Raw genomic sequence first — 23,751 nt, forward strand, 5'->3', positions numbered from 1 at the left:
CTAGCTAATCATATTTGTCAAAATATATTTGTCAATATACACCTACTTATTAGTAGTTAAGTTACGAGTTGACTTACAATTGTATATATTCGTATAAGTTTGCAGTTCGTGTGATCACCATACCATATTTAAAGTCAAACATTCATTTTGACGATATGGTCTGCCAGTTTTCTGAACTCCAAAATTAGTACGTTTTTAGCTGCCGTCGAGAGTGGTGGTTGCGTTTGTGTTGCGGCGTGTTTTTGGTGTGTTTGTTATATTTTTTAAACATAAGTCTTGTGTAAATGCCAGCAATGTTAAAAGCACAAATGCAGAAACGCGATCATTAAACGAATTTAATAAAGAGCGGCTCCTACGATACGCGAGTTCACGAAAAAGTTCTGCGAAAAAGGTGATAAGCGCGCAATTGCCCCTGCCTGTATGTTTTTCCTTTTTTTTTGTATTCGACGAATTTCTTGTTTTTGCTGAAATTCCAATGCAGGAATAATCCACGAATCCACCCTAAAACAGCCATCGAGAAATAATAAAACTGTGCATATAACAAAACAGATAAGCGCGCAAAATAGCAACAGCTGCAGTTGGAAGTACATGACTTGAAGATACCCAGTATTTTGAATTAATATAAAGTGTGCTTTGTAAACTAATTAGCGCACTGTGGCTAGATATTGATCAATATGCATATGTATATTGAAAGTCACTATATGTTAGCTGTCTTATAATCGACTAGCATATAATTAATTTATCGACTGCTCTTTGTAGCAGCTACCCCTTTGTTCATTTGCGGCAGGGTATTTAAAAGAGAAGTGACAGCCAGATAAGGCGACGCAGATAAACAAAGCCACAGAGTGTCGACGGTAATACACATACACAGCTCAACAAATTATTAATAAAAGAAACTCGCGCAAAGTCTTGTCCGTTTGTTCGCTATTAACTTAAACGAGTGAACAAGGGGTGGTGTATGCGACTGCCTAAAATGTTTACATGTGGCTGCGTGGCGAGGAAAATTGCCTTTTTCCCCACTTGGTGTGAACATTGGCCTTGCGGTGATTGCATGTGTGTGCGTGTGTGTGTGTGTGCGCGGCTTGTTGTTTACTAATTTCGATAAGTTTTAGTTTCGCATCATTTCCTGCGCACAAGCAGCTCTCAAAAGAGCAAACACATGCACGCACACACACACATGCATAGCAAGACACATGGCAAACAGCCTCAGTCCATATCCACCCCCCGCGTTGCAAGTGTCGCCGCTGATGCCTTGCTGGAGTTCAACATATTCACGTTACGAGCCGTTGTTTGTGCTGTCCTATCTATATTTCTGTTGAAAAAAAACTGTTCACTCTGTCCACTCTGTGTATGTAATCCTAGCAGCTGTTGCCGCCATAATTTATAAACCCTTAACAGGCCGCACCAACAACAGGTGCAGCGCTTCAGCAATGCAGCAGCAGCAGCAGCTGTTAATGCTTAATGCTTAATGAATCCCCTTTCTCCTTTCTGTTGCAGAGTGAAGAAGTGTACGTAAGAGTGAAACGCAACCAAAAGTGCTACAAAAAAATCAATACAAATATAAACACAACAAATAAAGTCAAACATATTTAATAAGCCGCATTTGTAATAAATTAATTAAGAAAATGGGCAAACTGCTGAGTCTTTTGTCACGCGACGATTCAAATTGTTGCGCCGCCAAATCCTACGACGTTTTCCTAGACTTTGAGAACGCCGCGCCCACGGATACGGAGCGGGAAGTGTACGATGAAGTTGAGCGCGTGCTCAAGGAATCGGAAGTCGTTTTAGAGGAGATACAAATCTATAAGGTGAGTGCGTCACCAACCCGTTTCAGGGTAAAGTCCCCGCGGAGATATCGAACCGGTTGGGGTAGTAAGTAGCTAATGATTAACTAGAATTGGCGAACTAATTGGCGCTCTTTCGCCCAAGAACCGTATAAATATTTAGTTGCGCTCTTGTTGTCCCCTTCAACTGATAAGTCGAAGCGAGTACGCAATAATCAAATGACAATGTGCGAAATATAACGGGGGGCAGGCAACAAATTGAGCATTTAACCTTTGCTAGCAGCGTCAACAGTTATGTGATCCCTCTCTGTCTCTCTCTGTCACTCTCTCTACAAACTCTCTGCTCTTTGCGCTCACGATTATTTACTTGCGACTGACTAGTGTTGCCAGTGTTCCCGACAATTTTTGGGATATTTTTGTTTTGAAAATGTGTTTACTTAATCGCCGTACTATTTTAATATTAAGATATAGTTATACAAACTTTGGCCTTTGGCCGAGGCAATACACGTGCATATACTAGGCATGGGTTCGAAGCAGGATCCTCATGGTTCAGTTCCCTAAATGACTGGGTCACTACTTTATTTCTCTCTACTTTGCTTGCCAAGAGTTGGCCACACTTCTGCTGGCTGACTCACGTGGTGCTTGATCGGCGTCAAATCGACTTTCTTCATATCGTTGTTATGCTTGTGACGTCAGTAACTAAGTAACATTCGGCGCGATGTTCTTGCAGTTCTCTCTTCACACGTTTTCTTTGGTGGGATTAGTCATGTCTTGTTTTGAAGTCTAGCGTTTATGTAATTCTCGTTGTTGTCGCTGACCTTTGCTTAACTCGAATTCGAATTCGAACTCGAGCTCGATTTTGGTGTCGTGGTGCGAATTATTAATTGGCTTTCGGGCCAAGCCAAATGAAATTTCTGCCCAGAGCGTTAATCAACGTAAATGAACTGGAAAATGTCAACCAAATGAGCTCATTTCCTTTGTAAGAAGCGTGTGTGTGTATGTGTGTGTGTGCCTGTCACCCCACGGTAAAAGTGACCAACGGACAACAAAGACGACCTCGTAACCATTTCAAGCCTTTGAAAGCTCTCAGCACACCCCACTCGCCCCTGGGGACTACTTGAAACGCGCTCAATTCTTTTTTGGTGCACATTTATTTTCATTGCAATCTTTAGTGGAAGCATTCGCGACTTTTTGCTCCCGCCGACTGTGGGTGAGTGAGTGGCTTGGGTGGTGGACTGGTTACGGAGGCACTAAACTGGTTGTGTACGCTGTGTATACAAGCCCACAATCCCCCTCTGTGATTCCTGACACACAAATCTTTGGCCTGGTGCAAAATGAAGCAAAATAAAAATGGAAAAACTTCACGTTTTGCAGCTATAAATAAAGTGAAAACTGCAGCTAGTTAAAAGAAAGAAAATCATAAAAGAAGAAAAACGTTTAACTTGGTGGTGCTGCAGATAAAATACTTCTGGAGACATATATAATGTTATGGCCATGTGGAATGGCAATACATTTGACAAATGACAATATAATGTTTTGATCATGAAGCTTCTTCAAGACACAATTATAATACCTTCTATTCCTTGTTGTATATAATTTTGTTATTTTCATTTCCAACTTGATAAGCGGGAAAGCATTTAAAGTTTTCAGCACTGCTGTAAAAACCGCCTTTCCATTAAGTAAGTGGATCTATCATAGTGCACATTATCCGATTGTCAACCAGCTTTTGTGGCCGAAAACAGGCAAACTAAATCAACAAATGTGCCTTTTGTGTATAATAAACAAATGCAACAACAGCAGCAAAGAGCAACGAGCGGCTGTCAATAAAGGCCTACAAAAACAACAATAACAATAACAACAACCTTAACTGAAAGGCAAGCTCATTGAAAGCGATGTCAACGACAATAACAATATTAACAACAACAATGATAACGACAACAACAACATGCACAATAACCACACCATCAACAACGCACACCTCTAACAATAAATAATAATCATAAAAGTAATCTAACAGCTTGTAGAATATGAAACGAGAACGCGGCACAGATAACATTTGCTGAAAATGTATGCCAAAAGATGTGAAAAAAGCCATTCAAACCTGATGAACTAATTGCAATTAACACATGACTCGCTTTTAGTCTGCCCTTCAAATGTGGTTAATTGGTTAATGCAATACAGCCATTAAATGACGGCTTAAAATTATCATTACATATATGTACAGTATTTGTATGTATAGTGTTAGCGATTAAGTTTAAGGCCTGTCTGCCTATTTCCCCATTTTCTTAGCAGAGAGTGGATTCAGTCATTCAATCAGTCAATCAGGTAAAACAGTTTTATATACATATTTGCGCAGGGATTAGCTGAATAGGCAACCTTGGCACTGCACTCGATTGGCGCACAGTGTGAAGAGTTTGAAAATAAAATGTATGAAATGCTGCTGTGGTTACAATTGTTTTATAGCACTGGATAATGCCCATATGTATATAAATGTACATATGCATGCATAACGAGAGTTCAATGAGTTCAAACGCAAATTGAGTCATCAAATGCAAGCGAGCATTAAGAAATCATTTGCTTGGGCAATCGAATGCGAAGCTTGTGGCATGATGGAGTTGCTAAAACGGAAACAAAGAGAGTATTTCATTGTAATAATTATCATAGCACTTACGAAACGCTCGTGCATACTTACATTACATGCCTATGCAACGTATGAGACTGACTATTTAATAGATAATTCTGCTTGGCAGAGAGTATCTCTATTTGTGCTAGACCTTTTAATTAACTCAACAGAGTGGAGCTGAAAGTAAAAGGAATGAAACAAACATAAGAATACTTATAGAATACTTATTCCAGCAGGCTAAATCTCATATATCACCTGAAAAAATTGAACCTATCTGACCTCAGCGCATGCAGATTCTGTACAGGTCATCACAAGACATCAGAACCCGCTACAGAATTTGAATAAATATTGCTTGTCTTAATAATAATAATAACTATTCTCTATGATGATGATTTCAATAGTTGTATAAAATATATCCCATCCAATTCTCAATCATACTGCAAAGCTAAAAGATAATATAAATCATTTTGATTGTTATCAAATGCTCTGGCCTATATATAAACTATTCTATTCAAGCTTCGCTTTGGGATTATTTTCAGAGCTTGCGTTCTGTGCATTTAAAGTGATCCCTTATATCAAATGCTGCTCCACATATAATTGACAATACAGCCTCATATGCATATGAATAAACAAACACTTAAATGTTTAATGTCAGTTTTACAATGAAAGCGACAGGCGGCAGCAATAATCAGAATAATGGCAAAATGAGCAGTCATTAGAGACTGGCTGCCTAATCCCCAGACCCATAGCCATACCCAGACTCATACCCAGACCCATTCCTATTCACGTTGCCCGTTCCCAGTTCCTGTTGCCCCCGCTTAACCAGTTCCACGAAAATTTTAAATGATGTGCGGCCAATGCGAAAAAAAGCGTCGCGTCGCCGCACATCCGGCGAGGGGCAGTCAGTCAGTCAGTTAACCAGTTAGCCATTCAGCCAGTTGGTCAGTCTGTCAGTCTGTCAGTCTATCAGTCAGTCAGTCAAAATATAAGTAATTGCTATAATGTGCGTGCCCAACACGAGTGTTTGCATATTATAATAAATAATGTTCGTATGTGGAACCCTTTGTCCATGTCTAAGCCTCTCTAGAAATGGTGAGGCCATCCACGCTGTTGTCCACTATGTGACAATTCAATTTCCGTAGTTGCATTTCGCATTTCGAGTATTTCTCACAGCAGTTAAATGCAGTGCCCCTTCCCTCCCCGCCTCCCCCACCCCCCGCTGTTTGGCATTTGCATTTATTGCACAATCGTAAAATGTTTTTTTAGGTTCTCTAATTACTTTGGAGCTGGCCTTATTGAATATTTACCTGCCGACAATTTCACTTGGTAGACCAAATTAGCGACAAATTAAAGTACACATTCGTTTTATTAGTTACCCATTTTCACTTTCTACCTTAGATACCCACGACATATCCATATGTACAGACAGATAGGTGTGTATCTATCCGTACATATGAATATATATTTTCCTATTTGTATTTCCGACGTCATCGGCTGCACATTAATTGCGCAGAAGAGAAAAAGAAACACCAGATATATAAACCGTAAAGTAAACACAAATTTAAACAATTTACAAGCGCAATGCGAAATTCGGTTCATAATTTATTGTTTATTTTTATATTGTACCCTGTAGTAGATGCTCTCTTTAGAGATAGTGTGTACACAGAGATACAGAACCGAGAAAACAATTGTCGACGGTTCGGTTCAACGTGAGAATCAACCCTTAATTGATTCTGAATTTGGGATCTACTTAAAATTAAGATCTACCAAGATTTGAATACTAGGTAATAATTGGAGCCACAGTAATATTGCCTCCCTCAAATGAGTTTTTAAGCCAAAACATTTTCCAAAAAAATACTGTCAATTTCAAATCTTGATTCCGCTGGTTTGTGGGAACTGGTTTGATTTGAATTGCTCTACATATCAGATATTAAAATAGAATTCTGACTCAAATTCGGATCAAATATATACTAAGCTTATATTAAATTGTATTATGCAGACACAGTTTATAAACTAGTGACTAGTAGTCCTTTCTCGCAGAGATAATCTTGATGATAGTATTATTAGCTTTTCATCTAAGTTTTTAGTTCAGTTTAAACTGATTACGTGGTATTCATTAGCTGAGCAATAACCGACAGAAGACTTTAGTTTTTATCATCATGTTTTTCTGTAATTACATTTTGCGCTTCAGCCGCCCACTCGGGGAAGAGCAAGAAGAAGAGCACTTGAAACACTCGACCGCATAGCTGACGCTGATGCTGATGCCTCATTATGCTTTCCTCTCAGGTGGCAATTGAGGCGCAAGTTTTGCATAGAATCATTTGGCATCCGCCCCCACAGACGGCTGGCACAATATTTGCTGGATTGAAGCGGCACTGAAAGCGGCCTTTTGGTTAACCGAATTTAACTCATTTCAATTGAATAAAACGACAACCTTTTGAATATGCTGAAGCTCAATTATGATGCTGACTGCAGGCTGCATGCACAATGGCCCCGTTATAGATAATGTTTGCAACATGTGGCAGGTGGTAGCAGATAGCAGGTAGCTCTGGATTAGGTGATAAAATGCTTTTTATTGGCTCGTCTGTTGTCGCCCCCACCTGCCTTGAACTTGCCGTCTTTGCTGTAATTGCTTTGCTAACGGCTTTCAAGTGCCACTAAAAATGCCAATGACCATTTAACTCAGACTGAATACGTGTGTGCGTGTGTGTGTGTGTGTGCGTGTTCTTGTGTGTGTGTCTAACAAATGTCTGGCTTGTTTTCTGTGTGTGTGTGTATGTGTCTGGCCGCTTAAGGCAGCTTAGAAACTGCAAGTGTTGTACAAACGCCAAGTCACAAATTCTTTCTGCACTTTTGCACTTTTTTACTGAATTTCTACACACACACACACATACAAACAAGCACAGTGCATGAGTGTTTGTAACAGCAGAAGCACCCGGAGTTGCCCGGCGCAGGCTTTCCTTTAAAACTAACAACATTAAATTATGTATATTCATAAATCGAATTGGATCTATAAATAATCTAAAGCAAATTGGAAAACCAACTTTTGACTTTTAAAATATTTGCTTTTTCTTCTGCACGTGCTCTTCTTCTTTTCACAGTACCTTCTATTTTCTGGCTTAGGTAACCAGAGGCCGACAGATTTATTGCAGCTTCCGTATAGAATAATTTTGTTTTCATTTTGCCTTCAGGGGGTAGTTTTCCAAGTAGATGAATTTCGGCAAATATCTTTGAAAATGAGTTCGAACCCGAACGGATGAAACACAAGAAAAGTTCCATAGAATCGTCTTAAAAATATTCCTTGACATTTTTAGGTTGTTTTTCTCGTTACAACAGACAGCGACAGCAGGCGAATGCTCCAGTTGAAATGTGAAATGGCTCAGGAATTTTTCTTGCGTTTTCTTTCTGTGGATTTTCCTCTGTTCTCTTTGTTAGTGTGTGTGCATATGTGTGTCGTCAAAGTCAATAAAAATGCCAACATTTCTCTGTGTTAATCCAGGGACTGTTAAACATCGGAAATATGTGTATTTTTCTTGCTGGCCGGGTCAAATCAAAAGTGCTTTGACAATTCGAATTTTCTTTTTTTAACATAATTCTTAGCTGACTGCCTTTACTTCGCAGATTGAATTCAGTTTCTAATTGTATTCGCTGGTAAAGGCTATTGATAATTCCCACTTTTAGAAACTAGGCAAAGGTGAGGCGGCTTTTAAGCAAACTATCATTGTACACATATTTGTTATCTAAATTAATATGAGGGCTACATTTTATTGCTTTGTGCGAATATTTGTTGTACAATATTGTCTGTACGTTGCCCCAATTTCATTTGTAATTTTACAAGAGGCTAAAAGGCTGATCTAATACGAACATATTATTAATACTTGTTTCGGTATTCGATATGTGGCAAAGGTCGATAATTAAATGCAATCATTTGGCATATCGTACACTTCTCTCTTTTGCAGCGAGAAACTCCTGCTCACGCCACTGATAATGGGCCTGTTTATCTTATCATTATGACATTGTTGTTGCTGTTGTTACTGTTGCACTTGCTTGACTGCTTATTTCGATTATCTTGATAAATTACGACGCTCGTGACATCCAACTGGCGGCATTATAGCCTTTTTTTGTTTCGTTTTTTTTTTTTCGCTTTAATGGCCCACAGCCCTTGAAAAACGCGTTGGAAATTAGGCCATTGTCGTTATTTTTAAATGTGCTAACTGAAATTTACGCATCATTTGCGAGCTTTACATACGAGTTGTACTTAAATTAGCATCTGTTTATTGCGCAGTTCAGTGGGTCCCGTAGAGCTCCTTTGTTCTCATGCCTCATGAGCATTATGTGTATTATGTGTGGGTACCGTGTACTATGCGGGCCAGTTAGTCAGCCCACCAACTGACCCATCATTATCATCATCATCAACAACATCATCATCCCCATCATCCCCATCATCATCATCAGCAGCAGCAGCAGCAGCAGAAGCTTATTGAATGAATGATGCTTGTGATTCACTGAGCAGCTGTTTTAGATACTCTTTCATGATGCGTATAATAATCGTATGATGTGCGCTCTCTACCCATATTGAGATCTCACTTTTCAATGAAATTTTCCCCTGTATTTCGTTACGACATCAACTATTTATAAATACCTGCATCACCTGTTGATTTTGTCCATAGTTCACGTTTCCTCTTGTGAAAATCGAAGGCAATTTACCTCGACCACAACAAAGCGCCAAATGCCGCTTTGATACACGTCGAGTCGCTGTTTGCTTGTAGAACTCAGAGATCCCAGGCCGCGATCAACTTCTATGACTCACATGACTAAAGTTGTTATTATTGTTGTTGTTGTTTTTTGTTGCTCCTGCTGTCAGCAGTTCTACAACACAAAGAGACTTTTGCAATACGCAAACATATGTTGTACTCGTACCCGTTGTCGTATTTGATATCGAGGCAACTGAACGTCGCGTTCAGTGGGTCCATTGAATAATTAAGAAGCCCATGGCAGCGGAAGGCATTTAACAAAGCGAAACAGAGAGGGAGTAAGACAGTGAGAGAGGGAGAGAAAGAGGGTATGTTATGAAATATTTATGATTAAGTAGTCACACACAGCGGCGCTTGGATTGCTTTGGATTGAGGGGTCTACCATGGGAAATTGTGGACTACACATGTCACTGGGTGGCGGCCGAGTGTCTGTGGGTGCTGCCACCCGCTAATGTTAATGGGTCTTTCCCATTTGCTGGGACTTTTTTTTTTGGTTGATAAATAAAAATGATGAGATTTTAATAGTCATCGTCGGCTGGTTTTAAGCATATTTTGTTGGCCTTTACATTTTTCGTGGAATTCATTGATTTGTTTGGCATGTCACATTGACATTTTATTGCTTGAGTGTCGTATTATTTTTAGAGCCTTGTTCTTGTGGACCTTCTTTGTGGTTTGCGAAATATAATTGTAAAGCCACAAAGCTGTCTATTATCATTGCATTTAAATATTGATTAAAGTGTTTTGTTTGTGGCAACTGTTGCTGCGGAAATACTAAATTAGCAAATGTAACTGTAATTTTAGCCAGACTAAAGCCCAGGCTTTAGTCAGTCAGCACATGCATATATGTATATATTGAGCTTGTATATGTTAGAAGTTGATAAACTATATTTATATACCTACAAAGTATCAAAGTAATATCTGCTTTCTCTCAATTAATTTTCGCATTTTATAAATATAGATATTTTAATATAGATAGATCTCGGCGCTTAAGTAATGAATATATTTGTATATGTACATACATGTAAAAACTTACAGCACGTGCGGTATGCACGATACACAAATGCGTTCCATGCACGCATAGCTATTGCATACATATGTACATACATATGTACATATTTTTGCATTGCATGCCCACACTTTCCTGTTACTGCACTCACTTGAACTGCTTCGTTGTTATACACTATACCCATTAAAAATTGATAAGAAAGAGTATTATGAACTTATGCAAATTTATGTTCCCGGCAGAAGAAAGCCTCTCGGACATTATGAATCCTGAAGCAGCGCTGTGGTGAACTAGCCAGTCGACTTATATATGTATTTGCCCATCTTTATGTAATCATCCTACCAGTAGCTGCAAATAAATAAATAAATTTTAATTTAAAACATGTCACAAAGGTCTTGAGAGTTATCTACAATATGTCTTGGTATACATTCTATACAGACCAATAATATTTTACTTGTAGGTGTCCTTACCTTATGTTGCGGAGTTGAGTACAGGGTAATTTAAAGTCGGCCACTTGCAATCTCTCTTGCTCCGAGCAGCGTCACACACGCTGATTCCAGGCGAGCGACCCAAGTTGTCGATTAGCAGTCGTCAAGCAAACGGTTTAATGCCTCGATTACGCCACTGTCATTGGCTTTTAACTATAATTATCGAGTGCAATAATCGATACATTTTTAAGTGTTAAGCATGCAAACGGCCAGCGACACCAGCGAGTGTCATCTTTGGCGGACATCAAAGTTACCGCACAAGACCAACACTCGTTTCCGCGTTGAGTGTAATTTAATTTACAATTAAAACAGCAGCCGGCCCTCACAACATTAACAAGGCGTTTACTTCTTCTATGCAGAGTGCTGCAAATCGCAAAGTTAATTAACTATGCGACGGACGCTGCCTCCCCCCACCCCAACCCCTCTGTCCCTCTCTATCGTTGTGTCTGAGTTAGAACGATTGAGCTCTTTCATGGTATAGTCGCCGCTTATGCGAGAGCGCCAAGCAGCATTAAGTTGGGCTCATTAAGTGTTAATTAAAAAACTAGAAACAGTTACAAAACGAATACTGTTTTTACCGCAGCAGCATTAAAGTCATGCAAGTTCAAGTTTATTGTTGTTGTTGTTGTTGTTGTGGGCGAAGTGTGAAGATTTCTTGGTAAAATGCATGAAGCAGACACAGCACGTGCTTTGTTATTGGAGCATGTAACGTTTTATGCGATGCTGCAGCAAAAGGCGATGAATCAACAAACGTTGAATGAGTGAAGGAGTGTGCGTGTATGTGAGAGAGAGGGGGGAGCACCGTTTCCTGTGACCAAACACAAGATGCTGCCTTGGAACAGCAGCAGCAGCAGCAGAAACTCCACCTATGCTAGGCTCTTTGTTTTCGACGTGCACATGTCGCGATGTGAGATAAATGCTTGAAAAATAAGCGAAGCGGCTGAATCAGACACCCACACACATACACACACACACACACACACACACACACACACACACACACACACAAGCAGTGTACACATGAATGCAGTAAAGGCACAATCTCAGCCTGCGAATCTGTCTGCCCACACAGCAACAACAGGAGCGCAGTTTCCGTTCCATGGCCAGCTATAAAGTCCTTAGAATGTCTCTGGCATAAACGAGACAATACAAAGGCAAAGTCAAAAGAATGCGGACTTCTCTTGCCCACTCAGTCCTCTCTCGCTCTCTCTCTTCTTGCTCTCTTTGTTTGTTGACTTGTTTGTACGCGTTAAGCATTCAAGTGCAGCAGCAACTGCCGCTGCCGCTGGCCAAGGACATGGCTGCTGCCTTCATGGACAGGTGTAAATGCTGTGGAGCACAAAGACATGCACCAAGGTAGCTTCAGCTACAAAGCACCAGCTCCAGATTCACGCTCCACTAGGCCTCATGTGTTTATTTAGATGCAGACAGTTGTATTTTGATTATGCCAAAGCACTCGTCGATGGGCTTGCTACAAATAAACAAAAGGTGTGAGGGCGTCTGAGGGTAGCTGCCACAGCTTCTTGTTGTTGATATGTGCAGCAATTAAATTATAAACACACAACATGTGCGCTTACCTGAGCCCATTTCATTACAGCACAAATAGCGAAAGGTGCGCAAATCAAAAATAACATCACACTGGGGATTCACCTGTAAATTGGGTAGAATACATTTGAACTGTGGGTTGCTTTATAAAAATTCTTTAAAATGTATACCAAGTTTGCTTTAAGAGGTCAGACACGCAATCTTTTGGCATACTTCAAGTCGGGGCTTAAATGTTTTGCGCGTAGAGCTTTTTAGACTTTTGAGCACTTATTGCCACGGAGCTAGCGGTATCTTGTAGTTTGCAGTGCTGCAAAACGAAGATTTGTTTGCTTGCTTATATAGGCACATATGTACAAATGTGCAGGCAAATTAGAAGATTTCTATAAAATAATGCAATATATTATCAAGGATCAGGGTTCGAATACCAGGCAAGTGTTTAAGAGTGTATTGTTAGTATTGTCCTTGTCAAAGACATGTAACTATATTTATTGTAATATAAATCTGAGATGGAATAAAGCATAAAGGGCTTAAAACAGAAGAGGAGGAAAAGCAATGTTAAAAGTCAATATTTGTATTGCAACAACTGAAATTCGTAAAGGATTCTGATTTAATTCTTGCAACTTGCATTCATAATATTGAAATTTGGTGTGAGCACAAGGGTCATTCACCTGCATTATTCACTAGCGACTAGCCAGGTCGATGTTTTCATTTTAAATGGTAAATTTAGTGCTGTTTTGTGGCACTGGAAAATACATGTGTCGATTGTTAGAGAAACTGAAACGCAACAATTGATATAATCAGCGCCATTTGCTGATTGCCTTTGCGGCGGAGCAACATAAAAAGCGAACGCAAAATCAACTTTTGAAAACATGCAATGACCGACCGTTCGTTAGGCCTTATGATAGTCGTTTGTTTTATGTTATTTTTTCAGAATTTAGATCATAAAGCGTCGATAAAAATCGCAGTGCTGGCCGCAGCACGCAGCGGTGGCAGCAACGGCGCCGTCATTGTTGCATGTGGTGTAGGAATAATAAAAGCAACAACAGCAACAAGCCAAACTATGCTGTTGCTCTGCAGTTGTTGTAATAAAACAAATGCCTGAATGAATGAATATAAAAAATTAAATCTATAAAGCGCGAGGAAAATCGTTTATTCGCCTATTCGCCTATTGTTTGCATGTCAAGCGAACATTTTACGGACTGAGCTTTACGGACGCAACTGATATTGGATGAAAAGAAAACAAAAAAAAAAACTAAAATGTTGTTCACTTTTACAGGGCGCCAACAAAGAAATACGCGAAGCCATCGCCGATCCCTCGCCCGAGGTGCAGGGCAAAGCGTGGTCGGCGGTGCTGCCGCTGGTCATAAAGCTGAAACGCTGCTACGAGCACTCCCTGGAGCTGGACAAAACAGTGCCCAAGCTGCTGGGCCAATTGGTTGGCGGCAAACTGAATCCGACACAGCACCTGGAGACACAGCAGGCGTTGGTCAAGCAGCTGGCCGAGATATTGGAATTTGTGTTGAAATTCGATGAGTACAAGGTGAGTAGCCAGCCAAGTTACACGTGCCTGTCTGTGTATATGTGTGTGTGTGTGTGTGTGTGTGTGTGTGTGTGTGTGTGTGTGTGTTTGTATTCGTGTGCGTATCTGTTACAACTTTTGCCTGATTTGGGCACGAGTAACGCCCACTGGACATATCGCTGTTTCAAGGCGCGTGGGTCAACACGAGTTATGTCTTCTTTAAGACCAGGCCAACCAGACCAGACAACCAGTTGGTTTGTTGTCATTTGGTTTTCCTTATGTGGGTGCAACAGCCAGTTGAAGTCTTAGCCAAGCTGCCAACTCATTGCGCGCGTGGTTGCATTTTTAATTGACTGCCAGTTTATCCATCTATCCGTCCGTCTGACTGGCTGGCTGGCTGTCAGTTGAGGCGAGCGCGTGCTGCTGCCCATTGATGAAATATCTTGCGCTCTACAGTGAAGCCTCATTTGGCTACACGCACTCGTTTAAACGGCCTGGCCAACTGTCGGCGCTTCAGTGAGAGGAAGAGAACATCTCTCAAGCCCTTTAGGTAGATCGCTTTTGACGTAGACTCGAAATAAAGCATGTTGAAAATTATTTAAGCTGATAAAAAATAAACAAAACAAGCTAAGAGTGCTCTCTGATCAGGAGTAACCGACGCGGAGATAGTCTGTAACCTTATGCCTCGGATGTTCTTCTTCCCTTAGCTGTAAAATGAATTCTTGAATTATTTCGGCGCTTAAAGTCCGATCTTGAAGTTTTCATGGCTTCAAAATGGCATTCTAATGTTTAATGGGAAAGGAAGATCGATTGGATCCTTGTGCATGCTACATACACAAGCCCAAATCCATGATGGACTTTTTAATCTATTAAAGCACATAATTATTGATAATTATCAAACTTGTAACTCGTAGGATCAGATAGCTCTGTCTTTTTCCCTTATTCCGTTGACATATAAATGTGGACCTTTTATTGTGTGGACCAAACAGAAATCGATTGAAGCACTGGCAAATCTGTGCATGCGCGCTTTTCCATGGCTCGTTTCCGTTGTGTAAAACTTTTATGAAATCGAATCGAATGCGGTTGTTGTGGATCACAGGGAGGGGAAGGGGGGAGTAGGTTTGCGGCAGTGCAGTTTTGACAGAGGGCAATCCTCTCTCGTGTGCAACTTTTATGCTGAAGTTGATAATGATGATGATGTTGACAATGATGATGGTGTCGTTGTGTGTTTAAGTGTCATTTCGGAAATACACACGCACATCCACATGCACATGCACTTCATATACTTATATGTAGGATGCAAACGTGCCTTGCCAACTAACAGTAAAAGGCACTTCCGTTTCTAGGCAATTGCCGCCTTGTCCGCACACTATTGTTGCCTGGGGTGTTCCCTTTTTCCCCCATTTTAGAGTGCGCCTCAAAGTATGCTATAAATTTTATTGACTGAATTCGTTAAACAGATTAAACGTCGACTGTTCAGCAACAGTGATGACTCTCGCTAGCGAACACGCATGGTTCGAATTGCTTTCCTTTCACGGGAGATACCTGATTATGTAGATAATTATTTACATTTGTTTATATTAGGATATTAGAGTATTTTTCTGAATAAGTGAGAAAAAGGATTACAAATACAGAATCTGGCCGAATAAGAGAAGCTCTACTTTAGTTTTGCTTTCACTGTACTTTTTTAATTGGCATAGATCTGGCCACAATTATAAAGATTCTTGGCACACGCACGGAAAGAAAATGGTGTTGCAAGTTTTTGGCACATTTGGTATGTATTCAGTTGACACAGTTTTGCACAAAGTCAGGAATTTATTTCGATTTGTTGACCCAAATGCGGATCACTTGTCAACAAATGTGCTATAAAATGGCAACAATCTTTGCGGATATTTGCGCAAGTAGTCCGAATAATGTTTCTCATATTTCGTCTTAAAGTCGCGTGGTCCAAGTGGCTGAGCTGGCTCAAAGTATCCGTAGTTGTTGTTGGCCAGAGAACGACTGCCGCCGATTTGAACGATTTGGTCCTCCCCGCGTCGGGAATCAGCCACGGCGAGCAGCTCACGTTGCTCCAGTTCTGGTTGGAGCAGCGGTTGTGTGTAGTAAAAGTGGTCATTGTTGTAATTGTGATTGGCAGCGCGTGTGGCCGGCACGTTGTTAATGTTGTTGTTGTTGTTGTTGCTGTTGGTGTTAAACCAATTGCGGCTCCTCCTATCCGATTCCACATTGGCATATGTATCTCTATTGTTGTCGAAATGATTGGGCAAATAACGTCGTTGCTGTTGCTGACGCTCCTGCTCCAGGCTGTTCGCCCCATCATGTACAACAATTGGCGCACTGGACCACACGGACTGCACGGCAGCAGGATAAGTCCGAGTATAGGTCAGTGGTGCGTCCGGATAGCCACTCCATAGAGGCTGCTGGGCCTGGGCCTGTTGCTGATTATAGCCAGCAAACTGACCGTTATAGGCCGATGACGCATATTGGGCCGCTGTGGAGTGTGGCGCTACTAACAACAACAAAACTAACTGAAATATTATGTTACATAACAGCAAACAACAAATTAATCATCTGTGTGTTTAATAATAGAAACAAGTGAAATAAAAACAAAACTCACCCACTTACAGCCTCTGAAGCCGCTGTTGTTGATGTTGATCCGTGTTGCTTGCCGCATTGTTACTTACTGTTAGAACGATTTATGCTAATAACGTATTTATATTAAGTTTTGTTCACATATAATATATATAAAACGTTGTCATGTTTCAAGCGCTCCCTCAAGGTAAATGATGAGACACTCGTCGGCCGTTGGGGCGGCAGCTCTCAGAAGTATATCTCACGCACGACTCCAGTGCAGCCCTGACAGTTAAATAGACTCTGAAATGTATTCGCGTTTTCTGACTCGAAAACTGAGTTTTGGGCCTGGCTGCAAATTACAAAAAATTAAGTCCAATTGCGATGTCACGTACTGCAATTAGAGATAAATGTGGCGACTATTAAAGTGGCTAGCAAAGCAGTTCAAGTAGATTTCGTAAGCAGTAAACTGTTCTACATGCAAATGTAACCTATCAAGCAGTGCACTGCTTGTCGACTTCACACTTACCAAGAGCCGAACTCCCGCAGAGAAGTTATATTGAGCTCATTTCTGTACAGGCACAATCGATGCATCCCAAGCCTTGTGACTGTGACAAGTTTACTTCGAGATGGTCTTTCCCTAGACGATATACAGAAGATTTAATTAGTTTTCTTGCATTAATACAGTACATAGTATATATTAAAAACAAATAGATAAGTATGAATACACTTACATTTTTTTTCGTTCTATTTTAACGTTTAGATGAAAACACCCGCCATACAGAACGACTTCAGCTACTACAGGCGCATTGTTAGTCGACAGCGCGTGGACTCCACGGAAAACATGCTGGTCAGCACAGAGCTGGCGAATCGTATGTCACTATTCTATGCGCATGCCACGCCCATGCTGAAGGTGCTCAGCGAGGCCACATCGAAATTTGTGAATGATAATGCGGACGATGTGCAAAATACAACAGAAACTCTTGGTACAATGGCCAAAGTGTGCCTGCGAATGCTGGAGAATCCGTGAGTGGCTGCCAAACGATATCCATTTATAAGAATTACAATTATTAAAAGACTTACTTGACTTTCCAGTAAACTGCTGCAGCAAATCGAACGGGAGGAGACACAAATGCTGGTGCTGCGCGTTATGGTCGGACTGGTCATACTCTACGATCATGTCCATCCAGTGGGAGCGTTTGCGCGCGGTGCCCACGTGGACGTGAAGGGCTGTGTGCGGCTACTGCAGGCACAGCCAGCGATAAAGGCGGAGCCCCTGCTGAATGCCCTGCGCTACACGACGAAGCATCTAAACGAGGAGAACACGCCGAAGAATATACGCAATATGCTGGCCGCATAATGGCAGAGTCCGGCGTGGAGCAAGCCAAATCGTTTTGTTTATGTGTAAAATTTGTAACGTTAACTTTGTTTAAAGATTTAAACGGTTTTTAATTTATGTAATTAATAGGCTTCTACTACGAGTATATATATATATAGAAATATTATGTTTAAATTGTGTGAATGTTGTGCAGAAAGGAGGCAGCATTTAGTTTTATTTATGCATTTCCAATATTTGTCGTATTAATTTGTAATCATATTTTGTTCTATTGTTTGGCGCCTCCTTGTGAAGTAAACATGCAAATATATATCAAAAACAACCAGCAACAAAACAATATTTAGTTCATAATCTAGCACTAATATTAAGTAATGAACAAACCTATTACAAATTGATTAACAAAACAAATTAGCGCAAAGTATAATACGATAGAAATAAATATCCTAAATTCCAATTTCAACTACTAACCAGAGATTATAAATTTAAATACATTTTTAAATAAAATTTAGCATATTTTTTTGTACATGACTATAAATTACAATTAATTATAAAAAAAAAAGAAAAACACAATACATACCAACTAAAATGGCCTGAACAAACTGAACCATCAAACAGTAAGAAAGCAGATGCATTTATATTTTCACTCTGAACAAAAGATTTGATAAACATATTGAACCGAACCTTTGTATGATTATAAAAGAATGCTGCGCAATAATATTTTAAGACTTACACAAAGAAATTTATAAAACTTGTATTGAAACGAACAAAATCAATCAATCAAGCCAGCGAAACAAAAATAAACTTAAAACACAGACTAAATGATTGCGATTTATGTGCGGTAAGACATGTTGACGAGTATCTAGAATAAATAGTTATTGCGCAAAATGAACTATAACTTGCTTTCTCACCTCACTGAATATGAAAGAACTCTAATTTTATTATTTATTGAAATATTAAGACGCTTGTGAATAATTTCTGTAGATCTTGTTCTGCGATCGGCAATCATAGTTGTCTTTATTCTAAAGATTCTTAACCTTTCATGAATTTTAAATCGTCGCACATATCTATGAAACCCTTCATTAGGCTCCTTTGCTTCTTGAGGTGGATTTTCAGTCCCAGAAGTGAGAGTTTATTTAACGTAATGTGTATCCCCCTGTAAGGGCTTACTACCACGGTACTCTCAATATATATATATATATGAGAACATTAAATTACCTCCTCTAAGTTGTTTTTCTATTCGTAACCCATTAAATGCCTGTTGGGCGGACATGACATGAGGGTTGAGGCCCATCTTAGGCCTCTGCTAGCACCCGGTTGATATGCAACTCCACGCCAAGCATGGTTCTACTCGCGTTTAGGTAAAGTACACTAACCACTATCCACCCACAAAAGGAGGCCAAACTCGGCACTATTTAGTCCTGTGGAATGTCTTATACCGTGACTTACCCCAAATGTGACTCGCCTTACCTGATTAAGGTGCTTCTCCTAAACCTCATGGCTTGGTATGCAGTTTAAGGCTTAGTTGGGTTTTCGGCGCTCAAATTGTGACACTGTCCCGTCTCCTACTGGGCCAGGGATATCACGTCGGAGCCAAAGACACCTTGTGAGAGATATTATGTCTACGACTCGACCTTCTAGATTGGTCCATTCAAAGTTATTTAACGTCTTCAGCTGCTCCCTAATAATCACCATGCCTAAAAATTATTATTTCTATATAAACTTTGTTTCTTTAACAAATTTTTGAAATTTTGATATCTACTTATCAAGAGCTCATGTGAAATATTGTATCATAACTTGCTTAAGGAAAACCCTAAAGATAATAATACATGGATGTCCAGGGACAAAGCCAAACGACTAGCCCAATTAAAGAGTCTGTCCGTGTTGATTTTTTAATTAATATTCTTTATTTTGAGAACGCTTTGCTGCCCATTCCCAAAGAGCCTCACCACATCGCCGGCAAGCTTAGCTTAGCTTAGCCGCAACAGGCCTTCGGGTCATCCTTATTTTGCTCCTGCTTGAGTGGATCGATGGCTACGCTGCGCACGAACTTCGGATGTCCATGATGTTCCGGGGGCGCTGTTTCAGCTGAAATTTGAATACTTGTTTGGTTGGAACTGCAAAACTTATTCGATTAATTTTATCTTGCCTGTTGACATGCTGAAAACAACAGCCAGGACGAGTACGAGCAGAAAGAATATCTTCATGATTGAGCTTGGATGGCGGTCAAGTGACTTCTGTTATTTTCAGTAGGCGAGAGTAAGTATTTATACTTGTTGCATACCGATTTCCTAATAAGCCCTTTGGCACCAAACACTTGGCGTTGCAACTAATCACATGCATTCATTAACAAAACAGTTGACAATTTTTTTTTTGGTTTTATGCCCTGGCAAGAATGCAATAAAAGTATAATTAATTGTGGTTTTCCCGGTTGAAGCTGTGGGCACGCCTTTACGTTCAGCTCTTAACTAAAGTCTTCCACATCAATGTCGCAAGCCTTGGCACGTGATATATTTATACAGTTTAAACTTAACTATCCAATTTGTGTTAATATTATACTATATGGTTCGGTTCCAGCATGAGTTCAAAACGGGTCATTGTAGCCTTGATTATATGTACAGCTCAGATATCTACTTACATATAAAGACTCCTATATACATATACTAACGGGTATAGCCCGGCCTTGCCCGTGGCACGTATGTTATAAAATCAATGTTTTCAGAAAGCTTTGAAATGATTTTGAAACTGATCTGACGGGAATCAAACAACTTTTATGCAAATCGGACAAAACTTAAAATTCAAAAAACAAATCTTTGAAAGGCATTATTTGCATATAGATCTTTGGAAATTGATCCATTTGCACCAAGGAGGGATGGATTTTTCGAAAAGTGTGAAACACCCTTCAAATGAATTTGAACAAAGTACTTTGAAAATAAGTTTGGGGCCGATCGGATCGTAAACAAAAAAGTTACATACAAACGTTTTTCGCGATTTTTCCACACTTGCCCGAAACCCCGTCTTAGCGTGCACCTACATCACATAGGGTAGCTCTTACGGTTTGGGCTGTGCGTTGATCACCAATCAATCAGTCAGTCAGTCAGTCAGTCAGGACAAACAGTTTTATATATAGAGATATTCATGTATATCTGTTGGTCTTCAAAAATATTGTTTCAATGATAAGGAATATATCTATATATATATTCTTCAGCATAAAAATCAAGATTTGCTGTAATTTGTTTCATATTCTTAAATGCATATTGAGTTCACTTTTGGCTTAAGTAAACAAGTGCTTAAAGTTTAAAATATCTACAAAAGGGGGAGCAGAAAATGGAAATTTTCTAGTTGGAAAAAATTTATAAAAATCTTTTCTTGTTTATACAAATATACATACATCTGATATACGTCTATACAAAAATTCGACTGATATCGGTAAACAAATATTTATGGCCAAAGAATGCATTTCTCATAGAGCGGGGCTAAGGGAAGAAGAAGCCCTGCGTCATACAAAACTTTACGTGTTTGCTAACAATTTTTATAAAACTTAGATCGACGTTAACGAGCGTATAGAAAAGCAAGTTATAAAAATATCCACAGGAGGATTTTATAAGTAGTTGCAATTACCCAGCACATTCACGTTATCTGCCAGGCCTCTTATAGGAAGAATCAGAAATACATTTAATTCTTATAAGAATGCATTTCTTATACAAAAATATACGAAGCAACGTTCAGCTTTACCATACTTAAAACATATGAGAGAAGTCCCATAAACCCAAATTTTCGTATGAATTATTTATATACCATCCTTAAACTCAATTAAATATGCGAATTCATAAAATCAAGCTCCAAGCCTCCTGTATATTAAAACATTAAAAGTACATTCATATGGATTTTTAAAATATTGCTTTTTTATTGTTAATACGTGGCATGTTGTGTATCCTGCAACACCTGCATCACCATGCCAATGATGTGCTGTTTAGCCGCAACAACCTTTCGGCTCATCCTTTTCTTGCTCTTGTGCGACATCTTCAACGGCTACGCTGCGCACGATCCTTTCTCCTTTTGGGTTATCGGTTGACAATAAAAACCCACGGAACTCGTTTGCAGCTACAATTTGATTACTTCAATGGTAAGAACTACAAATATTATTCGATGAATTTCATCTTGCCTGCTGACATGCTGAAAACAACACCCAGGAGGATAACGACCAGAAAGAAAATCTTCATCATTAGGTTTGGGTGATGGCTGAGAGGCTTATGTAACTTTACAGTACCCAGGGGTCTGTATTTATACTTGGTTTTGGATTATCGAAACACCTGGGATTACGAACTCACAGAAGTAACTGGGATTTTTTCATTAACTGAACAAGTGTAAATTTAATTAGGTAAATAATTCGCAAAGTTAATAAATTCTCCGGATCTAATGTGCAATTGGCTTTTATGTATCACATGATTGGTTCTCGAAAGTCTCACGGCCCTGCATCGAGCGGTCGACCGTGCTGTAAAGTACATTTTCCAGGCGGTTGCGCATAAAGAATACTGTGTTGGGGCGTTCCATGGAATTCAAGCAGGCATTCTATAGGGTCCGGAACAAGGACCTTCTCTTCAAGCTGAAGTCTCATCTCCCAGCGCCATACCTTAACATCCTCAGCTCCTGGTTTTCTTTCAAGCACTTTCAGCATAGTCATCAAGGTAAAAATTTCTGCAGTAAAGACTGCTAGACCCGAAGCTGTGTACTCTATACACGCCTGATATGCTCTCCTTTGGGTAACACTGTTGACCCTACGCGACTACTGCTGTCGGCTGCACGCTGACCGTGTCATGGTGGCATTACACCAATCCCTGCAAGTATTTCGGTGTCCACAAGAGCTAAGAGCTTGGTCGGGCTCAAAACTGCCCATCACGGTCGCAAGGGCTCTGGCAGACCCCATTATTAAGAGGCGAATCATTAAACGACACCAATCTTTTTCATAATTTTCCCAATTTTCGCTTGTTAAAGTTCAGAAGACAATGAACGATTCCAGCGAGCAATAATCAATAAATCTGTCTAGATCCATTAGGATTTTAAGTGAACATTAAATAAATATTGAATTTAGATCGTAATATATTTGACAAAATTAGACAATACTTACCAGCTAAGGCCTACATACTTGTCGTATTAATTTTGGCTAATTTCGCCATTATGTTGAGCTGCAATTTGTCAGTTGTTTGATTCTTCAAGGCGTTCCATGATCCAGAAATGATATATATTAAATTTTGTTTTGGTCGATTGCAGAAATAAATAAGAGCTCGAACAAGTATATGTACAATGGAGCTTTTTTTTATAATTTAACCAAATGAAGCGTACTTAAATAATTAAATTTGATGTATGAATTAAACTAAGTTTTTGGATGCGAAAAAGCTATCATCTTGGAAGTATGCATCATAGTCATTGGATTAGTGGGGCAAGGCAAAATGAAATTAATATCCGTATACAGCTTCATGTGTTGCCGTTGTTATTACATTGACGAGGCTTTAATATTAACTTTCCAGTGTGTGGCTCCAAGTCGAGGGCAAAATCTGTGAGCACCGTTCGTGTGCGCGACGTGATTATCGACGGCGCCACAACTAGCTTCTGTATGCCCAAAATGAAGAGCACTATCAATGTGACTGTGGCCACAGTAAAGATGGGGTGTATCCAGAGCGATTCCGTCAGCGGTACAACGGTCGTACGTGGGTCTCTCAGCCAGTACCAGGCACTGATAGCCGTGCATACCGACAATGCAGATAGTATAACTATCAGAAGTAATTTGATTAGGTCGTAAATGCGCTAAGTTCAAGAAGGAAAAAGTTGTTCTTACTACGCCAGCGGAACGTGGATGGCCTGTACGATGAAACCACCTCGGTAAGGCGCCGTTCGAATGCCTTCAAATCTTCGCAAGCTGATGGTTCCATCGCGCCAATTTCCTCGATGCTCGTGGCTGTTTTGATGTGTTTGAAATTGTCCAGCTTATTTGTGTAATTTTTTCCTTTAATTTGATAAGATTTCACATTTGATTTGTTTTTGTGTTGAGGTTGATCTTAAATAATGCCAAATATAAATACCCAAAAAATACTTATACCACATACTAAACGTAATTTTGAAATGCGCCTAGG

The 23,751-nt window shown here is 39.8% G+C and overlaps 3 protein-coding genes across 5 annotated transcripts; 1 reads left to right on the forward strand and 2 right to left on the reverse strand.

Moving 5' to 3' along the window:
• The first annotated feature begins 186 nt into the window (after positions 1–186).
• LOC135438101 (CYFIP-related Rac1 interactor B) lies at positions 187–18,442 on the forward strand. 2 transcript variants are annotated; one of them, XM_064696259.1, is made up of 5 exons: positions 187–418; positions 1,498–1,808; positions 13,474–13,737; positions 17,051–17,313; positions 17,383–18,442. In XM_064696259.1, the coding sequence occupies exons 2-5, from the start codon at positions 1,626–1,628 to the stop codon at positions 17,645–17,647; spliced, it is 975 nt and encodes a 324-aa protein (XP_064552329.1). In that variant the 5' UTR covers positions 187–418; positions 1,498–1,625; the 3' UTR covers positions 17,648–18,442. The 2 variants fall into 2 exon arrangements, with proteins under 2 accessions (XP_064552329.1, XP_064552328.1); XM_064696258.1 differs by having other exon boundaries at positions 187–391.
• Positions 15,476–16,656, reverse strand: LOC135438102 (homeobox protein 5). Its single transcript, XM_064696260.1, has 2 exons — positions 16,334–16,656; positions 15,476–16,244 (listed from the first exon to the last, which is right to left on the reverse strand). The coding sequence occupies exons 1-2, from the start codon at positions 16,388–16,390 to the stop codon at positions 15,561–15,563; spliced, it is 741 nt and encodes a 246-aa protein (XP_064552330.1). The 5' UTR covers positions 16,391–16,656; the 3' UTR covers positions 15,476–15,560.
• Positions 18,443–21,446: 3,004 nt separating the features above from the next.
• On the reverse strand, positions 21,447–23,687 carry Cnep1r2 (CTD nuclear envelope phosphatase 1 regulatory subunit 2). Of its 2 annotated transcripts, none has more exons than XM_064696376.1 (4): positions 23,457–23,687; positions 22,749–23,391; positions 21,786–22,659; positions 21,447–21,724 (listed from the first exon to the last, which is right to left on the reverse strand). In XM_064696376.1, the coding sequence occupies exons 1-2, from the start codon at positions 23,548–23,550 to the stop codon at positions 23,096–23,098; spliced, it is 390 nt and encodes a 129-aa protein (XP_064552446.1). In that variant the 5' UTR covers positions 23,551–23,687; the 3' UTR covers positions 21,447–21,724; positions 21,786–22,659; positions 22,749–23,095. The 2 variants fall into 2 exon arrangements, with proteins under 2 accessions (XP_064552446.1, XP_064552445.1); XM_064696375.1 differs by having other exon boundaries at positions 21,786–22,663.
• Between the last annotated feature and the right edge of the window lie 64 nt (positions 23,688–23,751).

This window comes from Drosophila montana, unplaced genomic scaffold (genome assembly GCF_035044405.1).
Source record: "Drosophila montana isolate Dmon_TW-CO22-7 unplaced genomic scaffold, ASM3504440v1 contig_3846_1, whole genome shotgun sequence".
Taxonomy (NCBI): domain Eukaryota; kingdom Metazoa; phylum Arthropoda; class Insecta; order Diptera; family Drosophilidae; genus Drosophila; species Drosophila montana.

Coding starts and splice junctions, on each gene's coding strand:
- Cnep1r2 (XM_064696376.1), bottom strand. CDS start 23,550: ATGGAACCATCAGCTTGCGAAGATTTGAAGGCATTCGAACGGCGCCTT. Junction 23,392..23,456: donor ATCCACGTTCCGCTGGCGTA/GTAAGAACAACT, acceptor TACTTCTGATAG/TTATACTATCTGCATTGTCG.
- LOC135438102 (XM_064696260.1), bottom strand. CDS start 16,390: ATGCGGCAAGCAACACGGATCAACATCAACAACAGCGGCTTCAGAGGC. Junction 16,245..16,333: donor GCTTCAGAGGCTGTAAGTGG/GTGAGTTTTGTT, acceptor ATAATATTTCAG/TTAGTTTTGTTGTTGTTAGT.
- LOC135438101 (XM_064696259.1), top strand. CDS start 1,626: ATGGGCAAACTGCTGAGTCTTTTGTCACGCGACGATTCAAATTGTTGC. Junction 13,738..17,050: donor TGAAATTCGATGAGTACAAG/GTGAGTAGCCAG, acceptor TTTAACGTTTAG/ATGAAAACACCCGCCATACA. Junction 17,314..17,382: donor CTGCGAATGCTGGAGAATCC/GTGAGTGGCTGC, acceptor TTGACTTTCCAG/TAAACTGCTGCAGCAAATCG.